Source organism: Haematobia irritans, chromosome 2 (assembly GCF_050003625.1).
Source record: "Haematobia irritans isolate KBUSLIRL chromosome 2, ASM5000362v1, whole genome shotgun sequence".
NCBI classification, from domain to species: domain Eukaryota; kingdom Metazoa; phylum Arthropoda; class Insecta; order Diptera; family Muscidae; genus Haematobia; species Haematobia irritans.
The window spans coordinates 104,804,897-104,831,141 of record NC_134398.1 but is presented as its reverse complement, the minus strand read 5'-3'; the positions used below and the strand labels follow the sequence as shown (position 1 = coordinate 104,831,141).

General features: G+C 31.0%; 1 protein-coding gene and 5 long non-coding RNA genes across 7 annotated transcripts; 1 reads left to right on the top strand and 5 right to left on the bottom strand.

Moving 5' to 3' along the window:
• Window positions 1-321: 321 nt before the first annotated feature.
• Window positions 322-1,708, bottom strand: LOC142223619 (uncharacterized). Its single transcript, XR_012718828.1, has 3 exons — window positions 1,521-1,708; window positions 619-745; window positions 322-553 (listed from the first exon to the last, which is right to left on the bottom strand). It is a non-coding gene; the product is annotated as an uncharacterized LOC142223619 (long non-coding RNA).
• An 8,640-nt stretch (window positions 1,709-10,348) lies between these two features.
• Window positions 10,349-10,863, bottom strand: LOC142223618 (uncharacterized). The gene is made up of 2 exons (XR_012718827.1): window positions 10,619-10,863; window positions 10,349-10,562 (listed from the first exon to the last, which is right to left on the bottom strand). It is a non-coding gene; the product is annotated as an uncharacterized LOC142223618 (long non-coding RNA).
• A 6,196-nt stretch (window positions 10,864-17,059) lies between these two features.
• LOC142225952 (uncharacterized) lies at window positions 17,060-18,213 on the top strand. The gene is made up of 2 exons (XR_012719536.1): window positions 17,060-17,459; window positions 17,521-18,213. It is a non-coding gene; the product is annotated as an uncharacterized LOC142225952 (long non-coding RNA).
• Window positions 18,214-18,951: 738 nt separating this feature from the next.
• On the bottom strand, window positions 18,952-20,357 carry LOC142225951 (uncharacterized). Of its 2 annotated transcripts, none has more exons than XM_075295798.1 (2): window positions 19,222-20,357; window positions 18,952-19,165 (listed from the first exon to the last, which is right to left on the bottom strand). In XM_075295798.1, exon 1 carries the CDS (start codon window positions 20,193-20,195, stop codon window positions 19,848-19,850), a length of 348 nt encoding a protein of 115 aa, XP_075151913.1. In that variant the 5' UTR covers window positions 20,196-20,357; the 3' UTR covers window positions 18,952-19,165; window positions 19,222-19,847. The 2 variants fall into 2 exon arrangements, with proteins under 2 accessions (XP_075151913.1, XP_075151914.1); XM_075295799.1 differs by having other exon boundaries at window positions 18,952-19,154.
• An 868-nt stretch (window positions 20,358-21,225) lies between these two features.
• On the bottom strand, window positions 21,226-22,348 carry LOC142223617 (uncharacterized). Its single transcript, XR_012718826.1, has 3 exons — window positions 22,005-22,348; window positions 21,835-21,940; window positions 21,226-21,769 (listed from the first exon to the last, which is right to left on the bottom strand). It is a non-coding gene; the product is annotated as an uncharacterized LOC142223617 (long non-coding RNA).
• A 1,700-nt stretch (window positions 22,349-24,048) lies between these two features.
• On the bottom strand, window positions 24,049-24,457 carry LOC142223616 (uncharacterized). The gene is made up of 2 exons (XR_012718825.1): window positions 24,178-24,457; window positions 24,049-24,120 (listed from the first exon to the last, which is right to left on the bottom strand). It is a non-coding gene; the product is annotated as an uncharacterized LOC142223616 (long non-coding RNA).
• Window positions 24,458-26,245: the final 1,788 nt, after the last annotated feature.

The window sequence follows — 26,245 nt, the reverse complement described above, 5'->3', positions numbered from 1 at the left end:
CTTATAACGAAAATCATAAACCCAATTACCCAAATTGTAAGGTTGTCATAAAATTATTTTCAAATGAAGGAATATTTGTGTTGAGTATAAAGGCAATTTGAATTTGTCATAATATCCAAATGACATAGTACTCAATCCAAATACATTAGTATTTGAAGTATATAAGCTTTTCCAATTACAGCCATAATTGAACTGAGTACAATATTTATAGAATTTTACAACCTGTACAATTACTACCGTAATTGTGTTTATTATGATGGTAATCAATATAATCTTTGTACTATATAATCATTATTGGTTTAAGAAAAGCATACAAATACACTCTGTAAAACGGATTTATGCGTTTTATTATAAAAAAATGTAAAAAAATATATAATAGTAAATACAGCGAAGTACATCTTTGGAAAAAAATACAGAATATTCGTTATAAACGACATATTTAACAGGCTCACTCACAAAGAAAAAGCTGTTTTTAAATTATCTGTACCACCTGCTGGAATTGCTTTCCAAATCTTCCTCATTTATATGCGGTTTGTTTCGGCATCTTGCTCTTCTGTAATACAAACCTCTATTCATTTCAAAGTTTCAAAAAGATTTCAAAGATTTATATAAATTTACATTTTGTTTGTGGGAAGAATTGAAGCACGAACTCCCCGTTTTCGATGTAAACACATTTTTCTATAGCCCACATATTTTTGACAGTCCGCTTATATCCATTTATAGACCAGTGCGACGTGTACACGTCCTAATTGTAAAAACAAAATAGAAAGAGTGTAATTATATGTATATTCCAAAGCTTTTTCCCAAGTTTTTGAATGGTCCAATTCAAGATGTGTGTAAGTTTATACAACGAGAGAATTCATTTACATATTTATCAAAGTTTTCAGCGAATTTTGTAAATTTACGAACGACTTTTTACGAAATATATACTAAATATATTACATTAACTTTCCGTAAAAAGATCATGCTGTGAAATATGCGTGATTCGTCGTGATCCCGACTACTAGTCGAAATCACGAGAATTTTCGTGAGTCTAAAAATTGTTGTGAATCGTCAATCGACTTCAAAAGTTCTGTTTGCGTGAACGTACACGAGAATTTCGTAAATATTAGAGGTGTGCGCGCGACTGAAATTTCACACACACTCACGAACATTCACGAAGCCTTTATTTACGCACGATACGTGCACCCACTCACGCACATTCTCGAAATGAAAACCAGTACTCACGCACGAAATTTTATTCACGCACATTCACGAACCGATTTTATTTCTTACGTCCGACATATTTATTTTAGTCCCATTCACGAGAGCTGCTTTGGATTTTGTTTACGACTCACGCGATTCACGCGTGTCACGAGAATTTCGTGTCACGCGCCCACCTCTAGTTACATATTCCTCCAACACGTGACACGTTAGATTCACAATGAAAATGTTAATTTTTACGAAGAGAATTCTTTCAGTGTAGTTTCCACAAAAAATGCGCTTGACCAAAGAACTGGTATTTAGATAAAGGTACTTACCTGCGGTAAAAATAAAATATGATGCGCTAAAAATGTTGTTAATGTAAACATTTCGAATCGTGTTGCCGATGCCACGGTTTATTTGCTTGATAAATTCGACCATATACCTGAGAAGTTTCTTAACAATAACAATACATGCCATTTTATTGTTTGTATTTATTTATTTTTTCATTGCGTAGCAACGTCATAAACAGTTTTATCAGGCAATTACACATTATTCTTAAATCAACAACTTCTACACTTAGTCCAATTGAACATAGTAATTGATGTGTTGTGAATTCAATTACCAGGGAATTTGGATATTTTTGACAGTTTTCCATTCAACCAATTATTTTCGTATTTGACTTAATAAAAATGGTATTTGATATAATTTTTTCATTCAAATATGCCAATAATTGATTTTTATTTTGCTTCATTTTTTTCTGTGTGGTGTCATTATATGACACTTTAATATTCAAGCTGTAAATAAGTTCCATTATATAGGGCGGCAAAATTTGCTGACCAAAAATCGAACCAAACAAAGTCGTCCAAGTTTATTGGGCGTCAAAATATGATTGACTATTAATCTGATCAAAAAAAATCGCCCCATGTTGCCGGGCGCCAAAATATGACAACCCCCTTATTTAAGCGGATCTAGTACTCAGTGGTGTTATGCTGCGGCCTAGCTCGCCGGATGGGGTTGTTCTTTCCGCTTTTTAGGGTTGTACATTTAAAATATTTAAAGTACCAGTTTGTTTCCCTGAACCAGAGCTGGGAGTATGTAAACAGTGTAAAACAGCAATTACGCGTATACAGCTCTGATGTATTTTTGGCATTCTCTCTCAATGAGTGAAATGGTATGGGTGACTCTCTCAACCAGTTAGTTCAGGGATGGGAAGTCGCAAATTACTATGAAGGGTTTTAGACGATGCAATAATTGCATGCAATAATTGCACGCAATTCTTGTTTGTAGGCAAACGGGGTAGAGAAGCAAAGGGGGTAGAAAAAATTTCATGTTTTCCGTTCCTCTTGCAATTTTTTGACATTTCTGAAACTTGAAATTTCAAGCGATTGCATGAAAAATTTCAACGTATAAATGCTGAAGTTTTTAAGAAGCAACTTTAAAAGAGAATACAAAAAATTGCACGCAACCAATTGCATCGTCTAAAACCCCTCTATATTGGGCTATTGCTGTCTGAGTGAAACGGGTATGCTTTTTTTATGCTGTTTTGCTAACAGACAAATACATTTAAAATTCAACAGATAATTTTTTGGATTCCTATTTGAGACTTGGTGTTCAGCCCACCCCATATGACATTTCTGTCATCCTTGATATTTCCGTTGCCTATAAATATGTGGAAATATCCCAAAATTGCATTAGCCTACTTTTTAACGGCTGTTACATTTCAACCCTTATTAAACACATTTTAACTTTCTTTTTAAATTCAAACATTTACAAAATTGGTTTTATTCTTAAATTTTAACATTTTTTTTTAACATTATATATAATTTAGCATTACATTAATAACATAATTAGCATTGGAGATAAATTATTACATGAATGTTTGTATTATAATAATGTAGTATTAAGGCCTTTAATAATGAATAATATTGAGATTTTATGATATTTTGAAAATGAGATTATGACTAGTTTAGAAATTTTTAATATTTTTATTCGTGCAAAATTGGAATTTTAATATATATATCTATATATCTATATATATATATATATATATATATATATATATATATATATATATATATATATATATATATATATATATATATATATATATATATATATATATATATATATATATATATATATATATATATATATATATATATATATATATATATATATATATATATATATATATATATATATATATATATATATATATATATATATATATATATATATATATATATATATATATATATATATATATATATATATATATATATATATATATATATATATATATATATATATATATATATATATATATATATATATATATATATATATATATATATATATATATATATATATATATATATATATATTTACTCGTAGCGCATTGTTTTTCATCGTTGCGCATATTGGGCTCTGTCCCGCTGTTTTTATTCATTGCAACGCATTGTTCGGAGACCTTGATACTTTCGGGACTTTTTTTTCTCTTTGAGATTTGTATTGCAATGAACACCTATATCATATTTAAAGTGTTTATAGGTCTTTTCATATTTATTTTAACATGATTTCTATTAAATTTCGTAGTTTTTATATTTTTTACCTATAAAAGATGTTGCCACTTTATTACAATATAATTGAATTTATGGCGCCGTTCATTGTCTTAATACTTATCGCCTCTGACATTCCTAAATAAACAAATAAAGTTGGGTTCTGCAGAACAAATTTTTATATGTTTCATCTAAATACCAGTATGCACCACTAGCGAATACTTCGTATGTGTCTTAATAATATAATTTTGACTCGCACGTCTTAAAAGAGCATAGTGTAAAGAAGTAATAACAACTTGTCTTATAAATTATTGCAATTAAAATTTGCATGCAAAATGTGATGTGAGACTTACGCCTCCGCGGTCATATGAGACTATATCGGGCGAAAGATTTTTATAGGGGAAATATATCTACACCTTACCCGATTTTAATAAAATATGTTATGCATACCTGTATGGTTATAATGACACCTCCTCTTTGTGAAAAAAAAATTCTCTTAAATCTGGGTAAAACTTTAACTTCTGTGGTAACAGGAGTATAAATGGGACAATAGATATATGTGGGAGCTATATCTGAATCAATTTCAAGCAACTTTGCCATGCACATATGGAATTTTATTTCTACGCCATGTGAAAAATGTCACGTAAATTGGAGTAAAACTTTGATCTCTGTGGTCAACTGAATGAAAATCGGGCGAAAGAAATATAAGCTAGTTATACCCTTCACCACTACTGTGGTACAGGGTATAATAAGTTTGGCCATTGGTATGTAACGCCAAGAAGGAAAAGTCTGAGACCCATCGTTTAGTATACCGATCGTCTTAGAATTAAATTCTGAGTCGAATTAGCGATGTCCGTCTGTCTGTCTGTCTGTTCATGTATTTTTGTGCGCAAAGTACAGGTCGCAGTTTAAGTCCGATCGTACTCAAATTTGGCATAGGGTCGTTGTTTGGAACAAAGACAATCGCTATTGATTTTGCAAAAAATCGGTTCAGATTTAGATATAGCTGCCATATATATTTATCCCCGATCTGGTCATAATTGGCGTGTTTATCAACCGATGTTCTTCAAATTCAGTTCATCCGAATATTTAATGAGTCTCGAAAAACTTGTAAAATATCAGCTAAATCGGTTCAGATTTAGATATAGCTCCCATATATATCTTTCCCCCGATATGGACTAATACGGTCCCAGTAGCCAGAGTTTTAACCCAATTTAGTTGAAATTTTGCACTAGGAGTGCAATTAGTAGTGTAGTCAAGTGTGAAAAATTTTATTGAAATCGGTTTAGATTTAGATATAGCTCCCATATATATCGTTCGCCCGATTTACACTCATATGACCAAAGTGGCCAATCTTTTACTCCGATTTAATTGAAATTTCGCACAGGGAGTAGAATTAGCATTGTAGCTATGCTTGCCAAATTTGGTTGAAATCGGTTCAGATTTAGATATAGCTCCCATATATAGCTTTCGCCCGATTTACACTCATATGACCACAGAGGCCAATTTTTTGTTCCCATTTAGTTGAAATTTTGCACAGGAAGTAGAATTAGCATTGTAGCTATGCGTTCCAAATTTGGTTGAAATTGGTTCAGATATAGATATATCTCCCATATATATGTTTTTCTGATTTCGACAAAAATGGTCAAAATACCAACATTTTCCTTGTAAAATTGCCACTGCTTAGTCGAAAAGTTGTAAAAATGACTCTAATTTTCCTAAACTTATAATACATATATATCGAGCGATAAATCATAAATAAACTTTTGCGAAGTTTCCTTAAAATTGCTTCAGATTTAAATGTTTCCCATATTTTTTTACTAAAATTGTGTTCCACCCTAGTGCATTAGCCGACTTAAATTTTGAGTCCATAGATTTTGTAGAAGTCTATCAAATTCTTTCCAGATCGAGTGATATTTAAATGTATGTATTTGGGACAAAACCTTTATATATAGCCCCCAACACATTTGACGGATGTGATATGGTATCGAAAATTTAGATCTACAAAGTGGTGCAGGGTATAATATAGTCGGCCCCGCCCGACTTTAGACTTTCCTTACTTGTTATATCTAAACCTTACCAATTTCAACGATTTTTTTCAGATATAGTAATAACGACACTTCTACTCCTTGCGCAAAATTTTGCATAAATTGGTGTACAACTTTGGCCTCTGTGGTCAACTGAGCATAATTTCAATTCAACTTTACCAGGCAAAGCTAGAGTTAAACGTATACCCCCTGTGTGCAATTCGACTTAAATCCGGGTAAACTTTGACATCTGTGCTCAGATGATTATAAATGTGGCGAAAGATATATATGAGAGCTATATCTGAATATTAACCGATTACAATAATATAGCTAGAATGACACTTCTACTCCTTGTGCACAATTTCTCGTAAATCGGAGTAAAACTTCGGCTTGTGGTAAACTGAGTGCAAATCGGGCGAAAGATATAGTGGGAGCAACATCTGGATCTGAACCAATTTCAATCAACTTCGGCATGCATTAAATAATCCTAATTGTACTCCCTGTATAAAATTTTACGTGAATCGGAATAAACTTTGTTCTCTGTGGTAATATGAGGGTAAACCGGACGAAATATCTATAAGAGCTATATCATAATCTGAATCGATTTCAACCAACTTTGGCATGATGTAATGTCACCCTATGCAAAACATCAGGCAAATCGGAGTAAAACCTTGGCCTCTGTGGTAACCGAGTGTAAATCGGGCGAATGAAATATATAAAGGGTGATTCTTTTGAGGTTAGGATTTTCATGCATTAGTATTTGACAGATCACGTGGGATTTCAGACATGGTGTCAAAGAGAAAGATGCTCAGTATGCTTTGACATTTCATCATGAATAGACTTACTAACGAGCCACAACGTCGAATTTTCAGTGAATGGGCCCTAGAAAAGTTGGCAGAAAATCCGGTTTTTTATCGACAAATTTTGTTCAGCGATGAGGCTCATTTCTGGTTGAATGGCTACGTAAATAAGCAAAATTGCCGCATTTGGAGTGAAGAGCAACCAGAAGCCGTTCAAGAACTGCCCATGCATCCCGAAAAATGCACTGTTTGGTGTGGTTTGTACGCTGGTGGAATCATTGGACCGTATTTTTTCAAAGATGCTGTTGGACGCAACGTTACGGTGAATGGCGATCGCTATCGTTCGATGCTAACAAACTTTTTGTTGCCAAAAATGGAAGAACTGAACTTGGTTGACATGTGGTTTCAACAAGATGGCGCTACATGCCACACAGCTCGCGATTCTATGGCCATTTTGAGGGAAAACTTCGGAGAACAATTCATCTCAAGAAATGGACCGGTAAGTTAGCCACCAAGATCATGCGATTTGACGCCTTTAGACTATTTTTTGTGGGGCTACGTCAAGTCTAAAGTCTACAGAAATAAGCCAGCAACTATTCCAGCTTTGGAAGACAACATTTTCGAAGAAATTCGGGCTATTCCGGCCGAAATGCTCGAAAAAGTTGCCCAAAATTGGACTTTCCGAATGGACCACCTAAGACGCAGCCGCGGTCAACATTTAAATGAAATTATCTTCAAAAAGTAAATGTCATGGACCAATCTAACGTTTCAAATAAAGAACCGATGAGATTTTGCAAATTTTATGCGTTTTTTAAAAAAAAAAGTTATCAAGATCTTAACAAATCACCCTATATCTGTATCTTACCAATTTCAACCAATTTTGTTGATATAACGACACTTCTACTCCTTACGCAAAATTTTACATAAATTGGTGTAAAACTTTGGCCTGTGTGGTCAATTGAGCACAAATCGGGCGGAAATATATGTGAGCTATATCTGAATCTTAACCAATTTCAATGCAACTTTTCCAGGCAAAGCTAGAGTTAAACTTCTAACCACTGTGCGCAATACCACTTAAATTCGGCAAAAGCTTTGACATATGTGGTCACATGGGCTCTCGATTTTAACCAACATCTGCTTTCATTTCATAGACTATCTGTGCAAAATTTGAAATAACCCGCAGTAAAATTTTAGGCTCTTTTTAAATCTTCTCGTAAATCAGATTGAAACTTTTACATCGCTGTACAAAATTTCTCGTAAATCTGAGTAAACGTATGTCCTTTGTAGTTAAAAGAGCCTAAAACATATATCTGGTGTGTATATCTAAATCTGAATCGATTTCAACCAACTTCTGCTAACTGTGTAAAATTTCACGTAAATCGGTGTTGAACTTTGGCCTCTGTGGCCATATGAGTGTAAATCGGGCGAGAGATATATGTAGAGCCATATCGGAATCTAAACCTATTTTATTTAACATTACATCAGACTGAAACGTTGACCTCCATTATCATATGAGTCTACCATATATAGAGTGCTATATCTAAATCTAAACCAATTTCCAAATTCCGCATGCATAGCAACAATTCTAACTCAACTCTGTCTACATGTCTGCCTCTCATATGGTCATGAGTGTAAATCGGACAAAAAGAGACATATTGGAGCTATATCTAAATCTGAACAGAATTTAACCAGTTTTGTCATGTATAGCTACAATGTCACTTTGACCGGCTGTGAAAACGTTCATGTAAATCGGAGTAAAAGTTTGACTTCTGTGGTCATATGATTCTAAATGGGAGCTATATTTAAATCTGAACCGATTTCAGTCAAAATTAGCACACTTGACGACACTATTCATTGTACTCTGTGTGCCAAATTTGAAGCAAACCAGGTTAATAATCTGGATTTCTTCTTTCCAGATATTTTTACATTCACTTCAAAAAACTTACATACAATTTATTTGAATAATAATTTATTTCTTGTTTCATGAATATTTTATCGAATAAAAATTAATAATTATTCTTAGGCAGCCTTAGACTTTGTGGGTGTTTCACGAGATAAAGTAGATGGCTGGAGGTTCTCGGACAGCAAATTTATACAATCTGCGAAAGCCCCTGTTAGCTGTTGTGTTTCGGTGTTCCTGCGCAATGATTAAACATGAGCAGTGTTAATTGCCAAATGCTTGTCTCACGAAACTTGTTCCATGATTCTCACAAACGACGAAGCCCTCCTTGAATTTCTAATATTCATTATAAATTCTTGGCAAACATAGACTTATTTCACTACACTTCTTTATGTGCTTTGAAAGGTTACGTGGTATTTTATCCATGTAACTGTTTTGGCGGAATGTAAGGCAGCACGAATTGATCGACCACAGATATTTCCACCTGTAGGCGATAAAATTTGATGGTCAATAACATAATCTGACCATTCTAAGTTTAAGAAAAGTTTCAAATCTCCTTGTTTGATTTTTGTTCTTCCTTTCTTCTGGAAATTTGATCAACATTTGCTGTCAGTGATGGGAATTGGAAAAAGATTGGTACAACATTAAAGGGAACTTTTGAAAGTAATCAAACATGACATATACATGATTGATTAAGGTACTATAATGAAACAACTGATTACAATATTTTCATTTTATGTTTCCCAGTTTTTTGTATGTATATATTGTATATATCCCAATTTTTTTTTTTGTATATATAGACTAACTATATATACGAAACAATTTTAATAATTTGGGACTCACAATGATATTTTCATATCCTTTGAATTTACCTTTGTTTTCTTACATTTTTGGAGAAATGGCATCATTTTTTTACAATTTAACAAGGTACATATTGGGTGTGCATTTCAAAGAGAAAATGTTAAGTACAAATTATTTCAAATAGACTTAATTTTTGAAATATCGATCGTTAATGTTTAAATATTTTAATTTTTTTTGGGAAAATGGCTGCACTTTTTACAAAGTTTAACAAAGGAAGTGCATATTAGATAGAAATTGTGTATTTTAAAGATAAAACTTTAAGTAACAATTTTGTCAAAAAGGCTTGGCTTTCGAGATATCGTTCATTGAAATTTTAAATTTTAAAATTTTTTTCTGAACAAGGCTGCAATTTTTACAAAATTTAACAAAGAAAGTGCATATTAGAAAAAATTTTGTATTTTAAAGAGAAAACGTTAATTAACAATTTTGTGAAAAAGGCTTAGTTTTCGAGATATCGTTCGTTGAAAATTTACATATAAAAAAAATTTGAGAGATGGCTAATTTTTTTACACAATTTAACAAAAGAAGTGCACATATGGTATAAATAGGGTATTTTAAAGAGAAAATATTAAGTACAACTTTTGTCAAAAATGCTTAGTTTTCGAGATATCGATTGTTGAAAATTTAAGTAGGTACTTTTTTTGGGCAAATGGCAGCATTTTTTACACAATTTAATAAACAAAGTGCGTATTGGGTATAAACAGCGTTTTGTTTTACTTCTAAATGTAATTATCCGCTTTTTTCAAGTCGTGAGATATATACCCTGCCAACATTTTTGGAATTTGACGACACTTCTGAGAATCTCCACCACGTCGAAAACAATCGTATACGATATCAAAAACTCGTCGGAAAAGCGCCGTCACTATTGAGAAGTTGTACCACGCAAAAGTTACTACAAAAAGGTTTCGCATGAGTGCAATTATTAGGTGCCTTTATAGATCAATTTAGAACGACGCCAATAAGGGACCCTCCAAACAATCAGAAAAAGTGCATTTTAAGATAGTTGTAAAAGAATCATTGTGGTCGAGTAAAACACGTTTGTTTAGATATTTATTAATTTGTGTAAACATTTACAAATTCTTAAAAATATAACATTTATACCACTATCACATTACATTTTAAATAATTTTTGGCATTAATGATGATGTTGAGTTACAAGTAGCGAGTTACATGTTGCAGCGTCTATCAACTAGTGTTTTTATTTGATGGAAGCAGCATGTCTGTAAAATATCTGAAAAACAATCACTTTATTCCATTTGGAAAATCAAAAATTGTTCACCAATATACCTTTCGCAATTTTAAGCGTATAATCTATGTTTTCAGAACTTTATTTTCGTTTTTATTTAATTAAAATATAACAAGCTGGTTGCGCTTGGCGTTTCACAAAAAAAATCGTAGTAGGGATGGCAAAATACTTTCATGTACTTTTTGATGTACCTTTTCATGATGGTTGAAGTGACATTTACGAGTCTGTGGTAACGATGAGGATGAAATGGAACTTTGAAATGCTGGCAGGGATTTTGTTAATTAAAGGCCGGTACTCTGTTCGGTTTTCGCGTTGAAACTCCATACAAAACCAAAACATGCGAAAAACTAGCGAAATTTTTTCCATTTGTGGTACTTTGTTTTTTTTCGAGTTGAAAACTGACGTAACTCGGTAGTCAGTATTTTCATAACATGGCGCCATTTGCAATGTGAATTAAGAAATAATTTATTAAACTGATTTTTGTGAATTTATAACACAAAAGTGGATCTGATTATTATTTAAAAATGTAATCTGATGATTGATAAAACAAAGTATAACATGGAGTTGTATTTCCATATTAAACTAGCAACAATATCTAGCCGCTCCCTACTATATGGTAGAATATAAATAATGTACATATATAACATGAAATTTAAACACAAATGTTAACAAAATAAAAGCTTTATTTGGTGAATTATATTTTACAATCGTTTCATTTGTACTGGGCATCGGGATAATAAACACAAAACATAATTTAAAAAAAAAGGAGGCACAGCAATTGATGTTCCAAAACAAGCATTAGCACTTCAACCAACATGTATAGTACCGAAGTAGCAATGAATGGAATCACAAGAATTAATTGCTATGTTCCAAAAAATAAAATGCAGCACTGTAAAATTTATTTTTATAATTCCAAAGATATTTGTAAAATAACTTCGCCTGCTTCTTCTTTTTCAAATTATTTATTTTGTATGCGTGTGTGTGTAAATCGAGCCACTAGTTGCGTATGTATATGTAATCATTTCGTGACAGTCTGCGATGTTGTCAATACATCTCGACGAAATAAACGCAAAAAAGTCCCAAAATGGCTGTTTTTTTCCCTTAAAATATATTGTCAACACTATCATTTTTCAACGCGAAACAATGATTGAGTGGAACTTTTTTCGCACCAACAAACAGAGTACCGGCCTTAATGTGTTAAATGTTTTCTCATATTTGGTTAAAGTAATTTCCTGAGGACAAGCATAGAGGTATCTCGATGATTGGATATTTTTAAATAAAAATTACAACTTACAAAAAACAACATCTGTTTTTAATCTCATGACCTCGAGCGGAACTAAACAACTATGATTTCTTTGCACATCTTAAGTGTTCTCACTGGCACATCAGGCGAAATATTGTCAACATATTTTAGTAAAAAACGAGTTTTTTAATTAGACGGCAAACGTAAGAAAAACAAAGAGTGTGAAAAAAACATTAAGAGTCGGTTAATTATTAAAAAACTTGTTAAATATATATCAACTATAAAACTAAAATATCGCAATTAAGTGTTTCATTGATAAAACCTTAATCGAATATGCCATGCTTGAACACTTCCAAAAGTTCCTTTCAACATGTACCAAACATTTTCTAATTCCCATCACTGATGCAAGGCATATTAAAGAGGTAAAGTCATGTAATCAGGTGACTAATATCGACATTCATCTTGTCAAAGGCTTTGTTTACGTTTAGTATGTTTGTTTACATTCTTTGTGTACATAAATATTACAATACAACAACACTACACATACACAAAATGTCAACTTAAGTGACCTGTCATTTTAGTTTGAGTTTCTAAATATCATGGGGTGTACACATATCATGGGGTGACTTTACCTTTAATTAATATGCCTTGTCACTGATGGTAGCTGTTAAATTATGATCATATGGATACCAGTGATGCCACGTTTGCTATTTTGTAGTTACTACTGATGTTGGCGTGCTAGTAAAATTGTGTAATTACTATTAAAGCTCATTCACATTAGTCTCGAAATCTACGAAAAATAGATTTGAAATACCTTTTTTATAAGGCAAATGACAGTTGAATTTTAGTGGATTTTGAAAGTGTAATGTGTACGAGGTATTAAGGTGGGTATTAAGTTCGAGTTTAACCGCTAAAATCGGCATTTTTTCACGATTACTTTTCTTTAATAATTTATTGTAAGGAATAAAAAACTTTTTGAAAATTTGCTTTGGGCTATTCCCCCCATTAAGTTATAATAAAATTTACTACAAATATGTTTTTAGTTTTCACTTTAGCGGATAAACTCGAACTTAGTACGCATATTATTCATATTAGCTCCGTTCGAGAACCCGCTAATTATTGGTAATCATCAAAAATATTACTGGAAGTCGTTCGTTTACCTCAAAAAGCCAGCAAAAGAGAACCATAGAGGGATCAATTTTGATAATTGAGAAATAGAGAATTCTCCGCTTTTTTCTCTGCTTCACACTCATATTTATAAGGTGTTGCATATAATATGGCGTTCCCACCAAGCATGTTTTGGGGTTTGAAATGTTTTCGCTGTATAAGCATTTCAAAACGAGTCGTTTTCCCATACAAAAATCAAGTTCATAACACAAGGTTTCCTCCAAAAACACGTCAACTTCATAATTTAAAACGCCCCTAATTTGGAATATGTTCTGACTGAACATATTCTTTTCAAAATATATGTCAAATTATTAAAATAAATTTCATAGAAAAAATGAATAAACAAAGGATTTTAAGAACATAGGGATGTGAAAATAACTTAAAAAAAATGTTTTCCTTTTGCGATCGCGGTATTTATTTAAACAAATGGTGACTATATTTGAATTTAGAGTAAATGGGAATTTCGAAGCACCGTTTGTTCAAATAAATACCGAGATCGCATTAAAACCAGTGCGATTAAAACCAGATAATTTAACTCAATTGATACGCATTGTCTTTTTCATCTATATTCCATTACGATTTCACAGCAATCTATTTGTTTTTATTTAAAATTTTTATTGTAAGTAATCGCGAAAATAAAGTGATTTTCAACTCGAAAACCGAACATAGTACCGGCCTTTAGGCAGAAACGAACTTAGTACTAAGTATTGAAATAAATCAATGTTTAAGGAAAATGGAAACTGTATGACTAATTAGTTAGCATGATTACTCATTTTCATGAAATTAAATCGAATTCAAATGACATCTGTTATGCTATTGTTTGAATAATTCGTTTAAAGGTGACGATTTTTTGACGAATTGAATGCCCAACAATTGACATCACTGCCCACAGCATATATAGCACAAATATTTTTTGTCTCATTCTGCCTCACGTTAATAAATTACAAAATAAAAGGTATATGTTATAAATGACTTAAATCGAGGTATCTTATTTTCGTGATATCAATCGTTGAAAATGTTAACATTTTAATTTTTTGATAATTTGCCGCATTTTGTACATAATTTAACAAGAAAGTGCTTTGTGGGTATAAATAGTATATTTTAAAGAGAAAATGTTAAGTAACAATTTTGTCAAAAATTCTTAGTTTCCGAGATATCAATCGTTGAATTTTTAAATACTTTAACATTTTTTGGATAAATTTTTGCAAAATTTAATAAAAAAGTGCATAATGGATGTAAATAGTGTATTTTAAAGAGAAAACGTTAAGTAACAATGTTGACACAAATGCTTAGTTTTCGAGATATCGAACGTTGAAATTTTCGATATTTGATTATTTTTTGAATAAATTGCTGCATTTAAAAAAAAAAATTAACAAAAAAGTACAAAGTGGGTATAAAAAGTATATTCTAAAGAGAAAATGTAAAGTAACAATTTTGTCAAAAATGCTTAATATTCGAGATATCGGTCGATGAAATTTTAAATATTTAACCTTTTTTTTTTTGATAAATTGCTGAATATTTTACGAAAATTTAACAAAGGCAGTGTATAATGGGTGTAGATAGTGTCTTTTAAAGGGAAAACGTCAAGTAACAATTTTCTTAAAAAATGCTTATTTTTCGAGATATCTGTCGTAACAAGTAACAATTTTGTCAAAAATGTTGTTGTCGAGATATAGAACGTTGAAGTTTTAAATATTTTAACATTTTCTGGATAAATTGCTGCATTTTGTTACAAAATTCAACAAAACAAGTGCATAATGGGTATACATAGTATATTTTGAAGAGAAAATGTTAAGTAGCAATTTTGTCAAAAAGGCGTAGTTTTCGAGGTATCGAACGTTGAAGTTTTATATATTTAAACATTTTTAAATAAATAGCTCCTGTTTTTACAAAATTTAACAAAAAAGTACATAGGTGATATAAATAGTATATTTTAAAGAGAAAATGTTAAGTAACAATTTTGTGAAAAATGTTTAGTTTTCGAGATATCTTGAATAAATTGCTCCTTTTTTTACAAAATTTGACAAAAAAGTACATAGTTGGTATAAATAGTATATTTCAAAGAGAAAATTTTAAGTAACAATTTTGTCTGAGATATCGGTAATTGAAATTTTAAATATATGAACATTTTTTGGATTTGTTGGTAAGGCCTTGATTTATTGGTTTCGTTTGATTTATGTTAATATTAATATCACATATAGCACAAACATCTTTTTCTCATTCTACCTCTTATACGAAGTTGAATGATCGAGTGAAATAGATCTATAGCATATCAGTATAACCGCATCAGTATTGCCAAGTTGTTGAATTTTAAGAATTGTGGCAAATTTCTTTCCAATACGCATACACCTCGTAACCATAGCGTAATTAACCCTTAACTGCACAAGATATACCGATTCCTCCGAAAAAATAAATAATAAGCAAAATGGTAAACAAAAACATCTAATGGGAAATATAAAAAAATACGCCATATGATCAAAATTCCACACTTTCTGCCATTATTGATGGAAATTACAAAAAGTTTGGTACAAAATAAAAGGTGTATAATAAATGACTTAAATCGAGGTATCTTATTTTCGAGATATCAATCGTTGAAAATTTTAATATTTTAAATTTTTTTGGTAAATTGCTGCATATTTTACAAAATTTACCAAGAAAGTACTTTGTTGGTATAAATAGTATATTTTAAAGAGAAAATGTTAAGTAGCAATTTTGTCAAAAATGTTTAGTTTTCGAGATATCGAACGTTAAAGTTTTAAATATTTGAAAATTTTTTGAATAAATTGCTCCATTTTTTACAAAATTTAACAAAGAAACGTGCATAGTTGGTATAAATAGTATATTTCAAAGAGAAAATGTTAAGTAACAATTTTGTGAAAAATGCTTAGTTTTCGACATATCGGTCATTTTAAAATTTTTTGGATAAATTGCTGCATATTTTACAAAATTTACCAAGAAAGTACTTTGTTGGTATAAATAGTATATTTTAAAGAGAAAATGTTAAGTAGCAATTTTGTCAAAAATGTTTAGTTTTCGAGATACCGAACGTTGAAGTTTTAAATATTTGACAATTTTTTGAATAAATTGCTCCATTTTTTACAAAATTTAACAAAGAAACGTGCATAGTTGGTATAAATAGTATATTTCAAAGAGAAAATGTTAAGTAACAATTTTGTCAAAAATGCGTAGTTTTCGAGATATCGGTCATTGAAATTTTAAATATATATAATTTTAATTTAAATATATATATAAGTATATATACATATTTAAACAAATGAATCATTTGTAAATTTTAATCAAATTTTGACCCAGATTTTTATTCGAATTAATTCTTTAGATCGTTGCGTTTTGTTTTAAGGCCAGCATTAAATCACTCCATATCGCTAAAATAGCCATTTATTCAATGTTACTTTTCTTTAATTACTCATTTCAACGAATATAAACTTTTTCAAATGTTGCTTTGGTTCATTCCCTACAAAGTTACAATACATTGAACATTGAAAAAACACCAGAAAGGAAAATTTTTGTTAATTTTATAAAAAATATATCCATTTTAGAAAATGTTAACTAAACTGTATTAGAAACGCAAATGTCACGCGGTTTTCACAAAAATAAGTAAATAATTTTAATTCAAAAAAATTTTTATACAAAATTAATTTTTTTTTTAAATGTTAAAGAAAATTTTGTAGTTTGAAGGAAAAACATTGAGTTAAAAATTGCAAGAATGTCTTTAGTACCATATGAAGTTCATGATGGGCGCATTTTTGGTAAAATTTACAAATTTTAAGAAATTCAGAACATTTTTTGGGAGATACACGAACTTAGTTAATCTTAATGCTTCATTTATGTATAATGTATTCCTCTGTTTTAGTTAATTTAACAAAAGTACGCAAATAATTATTGAAGTCGTTGAAACTTTGTTAAAACGTAATAATTCCATGGACAAAACAAAAATTATATCAGCTTTATGCTATGTTCCTACTGACTCGTTTTCCTCATTAATTTTTCCAAAACATTTCACCCTTCACACCGAGTTGAGATGTTTCAGTTTGACAGTGGGTACTATGTTTGTTGGCACGAAAAAAACTTCACTTAACCATTCTTTCGCGTTGAAAAATGAGAGTGCTGACAATACATTTCGAACGAAGAAAACAGCTATTTTGGAGCTATTCCGCGTTTATTTCTCCTCAATTTAATTGACAACATCGCCAAATGTCATACTATTTTTACTTATACATACGCAGCAGCTGATTGTTTACATACACGCATTCATGATAATTGTTTTGAAAAGTGTTTTTCACCAGTTTTTGGATTGTTTTGCTAAAAAATCTCATACAGCACTGGACACTAATAATTGTTAAGAATAAAGCTCCAGCCGCTCTACTCCTGGTGTCTTACCACATTCTGCAACAGCTTTTACAACATGTGGTACATTGTCTTCTTCAGCTTTTCCAAATGGATACCGTCAATTTGTAACGCACATCAAAAAAACATATAATTCCGGTGTTATGCAATATTTTACATCATCCGCAGCAATGGGTTCATAATTCGTTCAGCAACAAACTTAATTCGTTGGTGTCCACAATATCTACATAATCGCATTGCATTAACAGTGGACAAGAGTGTACTTATGCACATGCTGTTGCCGCCTCACTAGCAATTTCAACTCTAGTGGTCACCACCACAGTTCCCACAAAGGATAATAACGCCATTTCATTTGCCAATATTGTTACATCGGGGGGAACAACCAACTTAAGCCCATAACTCAAGTTCAAGGGTAGTTCCTAAGCCAAAGTCACTGTTCCCGACTTATATTTCGTCACAAAGGGATGTTAGTGTTCTATACCAGACTCTTCGTTGACTGAAATTAATACATTGAGAAGCAATTGGCTGGTTTACTGAAGGATGTTATACTCTCCCAATGAAATTCAACCAGTGTTTTGAATTGATAAAATGCAAGAATGCCGCTAACTGAAATTTAAAAGCCACAACGAAATTAAATCGTTTCATTCCAGCCTATCGCAATCATTTTGGACAAATGATGAATACAAGAAAATTATTTTGCTATTTAAATAAAAATTATTTAATTATTTACTATAAACATTTATTTTGGATATAACTTTGTTCAGAAAAATTTACTAATTTTATATTAAAAAGTATAAAACGTATAAGACCACCCAATTACCTATACCCCGGTATATAAAAATAAGACAAGTTCGATTATAATTTTATTATGAGTTTTTATTAATTTGTACATTTATAGACTAATTAAAGACCCTAGAACACAATGTTTTCTTTTCTGGATTATCAGCTTTCTTTCATTAATATTGTTATATTTAAAAATTTTTAATTATCATTTCTCATATTTAGCTTTCATGTTGTTTCCATTAAAAATTAAAATTGCATTAACATTTCTTTTGTTCAGTTCTCATTCATTTACGCCTCTTACACACAAAAAACGAGCTCGCTTAACAAATAGAAAAGGGAGCAATTACGAGGAGCGGTAAAATAATAAAAAAAAAATACGATTCATTTCCTTGTAAAAAAATGGGTGTTGAATGTAGAAGCACTGGGTTTACAGAGATAAGACGAAATCGTTTTTAAGCATATTTTAAAAAAGAAATCTTCATCGATTACATCTGCAGTATTATGACAATTAGCTTCTTCTACTTCTTCGTGTTCTGTGCAAACATTATGTTGCATAACATCCCTGCCAACATTTTTGGAATTTGACGACACTTCTGAGAATCTCCACCACGTCGAAAACAATCGTATACGATATCAAAAACTCGTCGGAAAAGCGCCGTCACTATTGAGAAGTTGTACCACGCAAAAGTTACTACAAAAAGGTTTCGCATGAGTGCAATTATTAGGTGCCTTTATAGATCAATTTAGAACGACGCCAATAAGGGACCCTCCAAACAATCAGAAAAAGCGCATTTTAAGATAGTTGTAAAAGAATCATTGTGGTCGAGTAAAACACGTTTGTTTAGATATTTATTAATTTGTGTAAACATTTACAAATTCTTAAAAATATAACATTTATACCACTATCACATTACATTTTAAATAATTTTTGGCATTAATGATGATGTTGAGTTACAAGTAGCGAGTTACATGTTGCAGCGTCTATCAACTAGTGTTTTTATTTGATGGAAGCAGCATGTCTGTAAAATATCTGAAAAACAATCACTTTATTCCATTTGGAAAATCAAAAATTGTTCACCAATATACCTTTCGCAATTTTAAGCGTATAATCTATGTTTTCAGAACTTTATTTTCGTTTTTATTTAATTAAAATATAACAAGCTGGTTGCGCTTGGCGTTTCACAAAAAATAAAATCGTAGTAGGGATGGCAAAATACTTTCATGTACTTTTTGATGTACCTTTTCATGATGGTTGAAGTGACATTTACGAGTCTGTGGTAACGATGAGGATGAAATGGAACTTTGAAATGCTGGCAGGGATTAGTCAATTCTAAATTAGCAGGGGATGATGATAAATGGTGGCCTGGTTGTATCTCTACAATATGACGCTGATGGAATGCTATTGTTGCTGATGGCTGAAGCGATGATAGTACTGTTGTAATAGGCGGAGTTTCCAACGGGCACCGGTCGCCGATTGGAAACTCCTAGAAGACATTCCTTAGGGGTAAAATTTCACCCAGCCACTTCTTCGCCAGCAAAATCCAATTTAACAACATCACCTGGTAAACATTCCTCCACATCAACTTCATTCTCTGCCGTATTTATACGGTTCAATGTCATTGTAATATCTGGACCAGACTTAAGTCCCACGGTAGCTCCTGCTAAAGCCATTGTAGTGGTGGGAACAACATTCGATCCAGCTGCTGGTGATACTATTGTGGATGATTGTGAAACCACCATTGCATTAGTATTGCATTTGTATTACTAACGGCAGCAACAGTCGATATTGCATTTGAAGAATTAGTAATAGTGGCTAATGTTGGAGTAGTATTTGCTGCCACCCCAATGGGACCACTCACTACTTGGGCGGCCGTTGTATTTGGTTGTTGCAATACAATATTTGCGGTCACAGCCACTGTGGTCGTGGCAGGTGTTGAGGGTGCTATGTTGGAGTTGTTCACTGTAGCTGATGTAGTGGCTGCAATTGTGGGTGTCAGGGATGTGAGGGCAGATGCTACTGTGGCAGAAACGGCTACAGAACCAGATGCTGTTATATACATATAGCACTCCGTTATTTTTATTTCGTCAATCTAATTGCATTTTTAAATAACAACGCGAACCACTTTTGTATTCTAATTTAACACAAATCATTTGAATAAATCAATTATTTCTTAATTCACATTACAAATGGCGCCATGTTTTGAAACTAACTAATCTCAACATATGAAAGGATTTAAAGCCGACCTAATTAGGGACTATGCACTTTATGTCAGTTTTTCAACTCGAAAAAAACAAAGTACCACAAATGAAAAAATATTTCGGTAGTTTTTCGCATTTTTGGTTTTGTATGGGATTTCGCTTCGGAAACCGAACATAGTACCTACCTTAAGGTGAGTACTATGTTCGGTTTTTTCACCAAAACACTAACTTAAAACTACAAATATATTTATGAAGACGATTATATTTTGATCGAGTCTTGCCAAATAATGGATGGAAAAGATCCAAGGAATTGATTGCAAATAATTTTATATTTCTAAATTATTTAATTAAAAAAAGTAACCGTGAAAACAAGCTGGTTTTCAGCTTGAAAACTGAAAATAGTACTCAGCTTTACCATGGAAACTAGAAATTCACATTTACTCGAAATTCACATATATGCAACGTATGTTCAAATAATTACCGCGAGCGCAAAGGGAAAAAATGTTATATTATTTTCACATGTCCATGTTCTTCAAAGCCTTTGTTTATTCCTTTTTTTTCTATGAAATTTATATCAATAATTTGACATATCCCAATAAACACAAACGTTTGAAAAATGCTAAATTTCAACAATTTTTCAAAGGATTAGGGTAATATTCAAGTTGAGAAATTGTTGAGAAAATCGCGTTCTCAACAAAAAACAGACATTACCCTCAACAGTGAAATTCAACACATTAGCAATAATATCTCAAGTGTTATCCTCAAATTGAAATGCATCGCTTCTCAATAATTTGTCAAACAATTTTCGATGCGAGTCAAATTCAAAATTAACATCGTTGCAAATACTTTTCAACCTAAATTTGTATGAATGATTGAAAGTCAAAGCCAAAATTCTATGAATTTTGTATAATTTATTCATTTTCATCAAAATAAAATATATAATAATACACTACACTACATAATATACTACAATACCAATTGATAAATAATAATCTTATTAAACATATCAACAAATAAGAACAAACAAAAAAACAACAAAACTTTAAATATCTTAAACATTATTAGTAAAGACTTTTGCATTGATAATTCGATTTCCTTCCTGTTGGTGTCATAAAACAGCATTAAAATGTATTAACATGCGGGCAATTCGAAATTAGGAACGTACTGGACCGCGTGTTAGAATTGATTTCCAGCAGAAGGAATTCACAAAATATCAATTTTAAACTGATATTAGCATATGAATTAAACTGACGATGTGATGCACATTTTCATCCAAAAGTTGTTGATTTCAACAATTTGTTGTTTTTAACAATTCTAATTGGTTGCAGTTGTTTGTAATGTTTGTGGAAACTTTTTCTTGTCGATAAGCCACTCATTTTTCATTGGTCAGCTTCTTAATGTTTGCAAGAATGTAGCATCCAAAGATTTTAGTTTTCTGCAAAGAGATTTAAATTTAGTGACTTTTCTAAAGTGTTGATTTAATTTTTCATATTGACGTACCAATTATTATAAATTATTGGAAGCAGTTCAAGTTAATTGACCACCATTTTTTCATCGGTCAGCTTTTTAATGTTTTCAAGAACGTAGAATCCATAATTTTAGTTTTCTGCAAAGAGATATATATTTAGTGACTTCCTTAAATTTTTATTTCATTTTTTATTTTCACTTACCTATTTTTATAAACTATTTGGATATTTGTCTAAAATTTTCCATTTTTTTTTATTTCTTGCAATTGACCACGAACTTAGTTGCACAAATAAGTATTGAAAACCACATGGTTTTTTCGTTGCATTTTAGGGTAGTGTTTTGTCAAAGTTTTCTCATATTCGTGTCTGTTCTGGTACACACATATACAATTTTCGTGTGGTGTCACACTTAAAAGGTGTTCTGGCCAACACTATACACCGTCATAGACCTGAAAAATGTACACGAACATTTCTTTTGTGTAGGCTTAGTGTACAGCCATCGTATGCAAAGTTAGAAGTTTTTATAACTAATAAATAACAGAATCTGAATCTTTATTATGTTTTTTATAAATATTTGCAAATTTTATTGAGGAAGTCACTTATATATGGCAGAAACCACGATTTTAAAAATCCATCTAAAATTTGAACCGAAATTTCCTCTGATTGGTGTATAAATTTTGGGGTTGTTTTAATCAGCTGATTTTCAGTGTGTTCGAAAGTATAATGTTGCCACAATTTTTAAAAGTTAAAAAAAAAAGTTTTAAGCAAAATTATCTTTCATTTTTGTGAATACTAGCCGCTTTCCTAAACAAATCAAAGGTCTTTTTGAAAATATAAGGTAATTAAATTATAACTTTTACAAAATCAATGGGCTAAGAAAAGTGAATTTTACCAAATTTATTGCATGAAAAATATGGCATCTTCAATTCTGCAAAGTGTTCTTGGTGCACAAATCACTGAACAATTAAAAAAAACTAACGCCGCCATTATCTTTCTGCACATGGAGGCCGCCACGATAGAAAATTTGTTTGAAATATTATTGTAAATATTTAAGCTATACAAATGAGAAAAAACCTTAACAGAATAGTTAATTATGCTCACTATAATTAAATTTCCTTTAATGTATGGATGTTAAAAACTGTTTGACCAAAACCAAAATAAAAACTTCTCCGCCGTCAAAAACAAAAAAGAGAACGACCCGGCGATCGTTTGTTCATAACATTGAGGAGGGATAGAAAAAAACAAATCAAAACAGATTTGAAGCATCACGCAATTGTCGCCTTCTTATTTGTTCTTGATAAATTGCTCTTGTCCTTACATTATTCACTGCTAACAAAAATCCGGCAGGCATTTTATGGCTTTGAATTACGCACTTACTTTTAATTTTTTATGTTTATACCGGCAAAATATGTTTTGTTTATAATTTCTGTCTGCAAATAATATGGCTTGCAGAAAAAATCAGCTGCCACATTTTTCGATTAGAAGTCCGAAAAAAGTGTTCACACGTGTGACTCAGAACAACTAACTTTGTGTGTGGTGTGTAGAAAGTGTATAGTGTGGTGCACAATGCGGTGTGAGCCAGAACAGGTATGATTATCTTCAACACCTTTTCAAAGATTTCGTCAACATTTTGGCAAATTGGAAGTAATTCGCAAACAATTTGAAGATGTATTGAAGATGAGCTATTTCAAGTCAAGTTGAATTTATGTTGAAAATTATATTTACCCTCAAGGCCGGTATGCACCTCTAGCGAAATTTTCGGTAGCAAATATTTATTTAAGTCTACAACAAAAAGACAGGGCTGTGTACACAAATTTTAAACCAGCTAATCGCTTTTAAAAATTGTTAATACCCTGCCAACATTTTTTGAATTTGGGGACTCTTTTGAGAATCCCCACTACGTCGAAAACAATCATATACGACATCAAAAACTCGTCGGAAAAGCGCCGTCACTATTGAGAAGTTGTACCACGCCAAGTTACTACAAAAATGTTTCACATGAGTGCAATTATTATGTGCCTTTATAGATCAATTTAGAACGACGCCAATAAGGGACCCTCCAAACAATCAGAAAAAGTGCATTTTAAGATAGTTGTAAAAGAATCATTGTGGTCGAGTAAAACACGTTTGTTTAGATATTTATTAATTTGATTAAAAATTTACAAATTCTTAAAAATATATCATTTATACCACTACCACATTACATTTAACATAATTTTTGGCATTAATGATGATGTTGAGTTACAAGTAGCGAGTTACATGTTGCTGCGTCTATCAACCAGTGTTTTTATTCCATGGAGGCAGCGTGTCTGTAAAATATCTGAAAAACAATCACTTTATTCCGTTTGGAAAATCACCAAATTGTTCACCAATATACCTTTCACAATTTTAAGCGTATAATCTATGTTTTCAGAACTTTATTTTCGTTTTTATTTAATTAAAATATAACAAGCTGGTTGCGCTTGGCGTTTCACAAAAAAAAATGGCTTTTTTAACAGTAGGGATGGCAAATTACTTGCATGTACTTTTTGATGTACCTTTTCATGATGGTTGAAGTGACATTTACGAGTCTGTGGTAACGATGAGGTTGAAATGGAACTTTGAAATGCTGGCAGGGTATATGTTCTAAATATTCCTCAAATAAATTGTTTATTATTTACAGACCTTTTAAAACTTTTACGCACACAATGATTGTAATAAATTAAATGTTTGCTGCCAAAATATGCTTTTGACAACTCTGTTATTTTCATTAGAGGTGCGTACCAACTTACGAAATTGAACGCTACCGAAAATTTCGTTAGCATAAATAGCAATGCATTTCTTATGGGAATGAAATTTTTCGCTAGAGGTGCATACCGGCCTTCAAACTGAAAAGTTGTTGCATTTGGAAAACGCTCATCCTGTGTTTATTGGGATATTTTGAAATGAGTATGTTATTCGGGGTATATTCCAAATTAGGTGGGTTCACATTCTAAAATTGACGTGTTTTTGAGGAAAACTTGTGTTTTGGATTTTTTATATGGGGGGTTTTGAAATGCTTATAAAGGGAAAACATTTCAAACCCCAAAACATGCTTGGTGAGAACACCGTATTAGTGAAATATAGGGTTTACTTTTTTTGAGTGAACTTGCTAAAAATCCACATTATCGTACAGAACCCATTCGTTAGAAAAATATCACCCGATTCAGTTTGAGGGTTTCTACTTTTGAAAGTTAATTTCGCTTGGATTTTTTAAAGACTGGTAGTAAGTTCGAATTTAGCCGCTAAAATCATCATTTTTCAATACTACTTTTCTTTAGTAATCCATTTTAAAGAATATATACTTTGTGAAAAGTTGATATTCTCAATCAAATTATAATAAAATTGTCATCAAAGAATTAACTTTTATACTTTTTTACAGATTTATTTTTGATTTTAGCAGATAAACTCTTAGTTAATACCCACCTTAAAAATGTATATTTAAAATTTTTGACTTGAATATTTTAAATTCATGTGTTCGACTCCTACTCGACAACAACAAATGAAGTTATTTGTTTTCAAAATCGAATTTCTTTCGTTTGAAATACGAAAATACGCCTTCGTTTGAGATAGGGAAAGAGACTATTGTATTCTTCAAAATGATTTTGATTGAGTTACAACTTTTTGAATGTTGGTTTTTCGTCGCGAACCTCTGTTGTTGTTCGATAACAAAGTCGTTCTCCATAAGAAATGTATGTGATATCGCCTACCGACATTCGCCATGGATGTGTTGACACACTATAAAATCAAAGCCGGCGTGTTAAAATGAAAACGTGTACAAAAATGTGGCAACACGATTCTCCATATAGTTTTCATATACGCTTCGGTGTCTTTGAGGACGCGTCCTCGAAGTAAACGGAAAATGTATAAATTGTCGCGAAAGAATGCGTTGTATGTAAAATGGGATATATATCATAAATGTGGGGTCAAAAATTGGGGAAATTAGTTTAAATTTAATATTATAGAGGTAATTAACCCAACCACAGCGAAAAAATTATGTTTTTTTTTAGGACCCCAAATTATGCGCAGGGAGTAAATATATATATATATATATATATATATATATATATATATATATATATATATATATATATATATATATATATATATATATATATATATATATATATATATATATATATATATATATATATATATATATATATATATATATATATATATATATATATATATATACTTATTATGTGTCTAATAAAAAAAATACGTTTTTATAATTGAAAAATAATAATAACACTTATGATTATATTTGAATAATATATATTTATTTATTTTTTTTGTTTTTAATATTAATTAATTAATTGTTTTAATTAAAACAATTAATTATAATGTATTAAGTGAGTTTATTTTCTTATTATTATTTTTGTAATATTAAAATTTTTTTTTTGCTTTCTTTTAAATTTTCGATT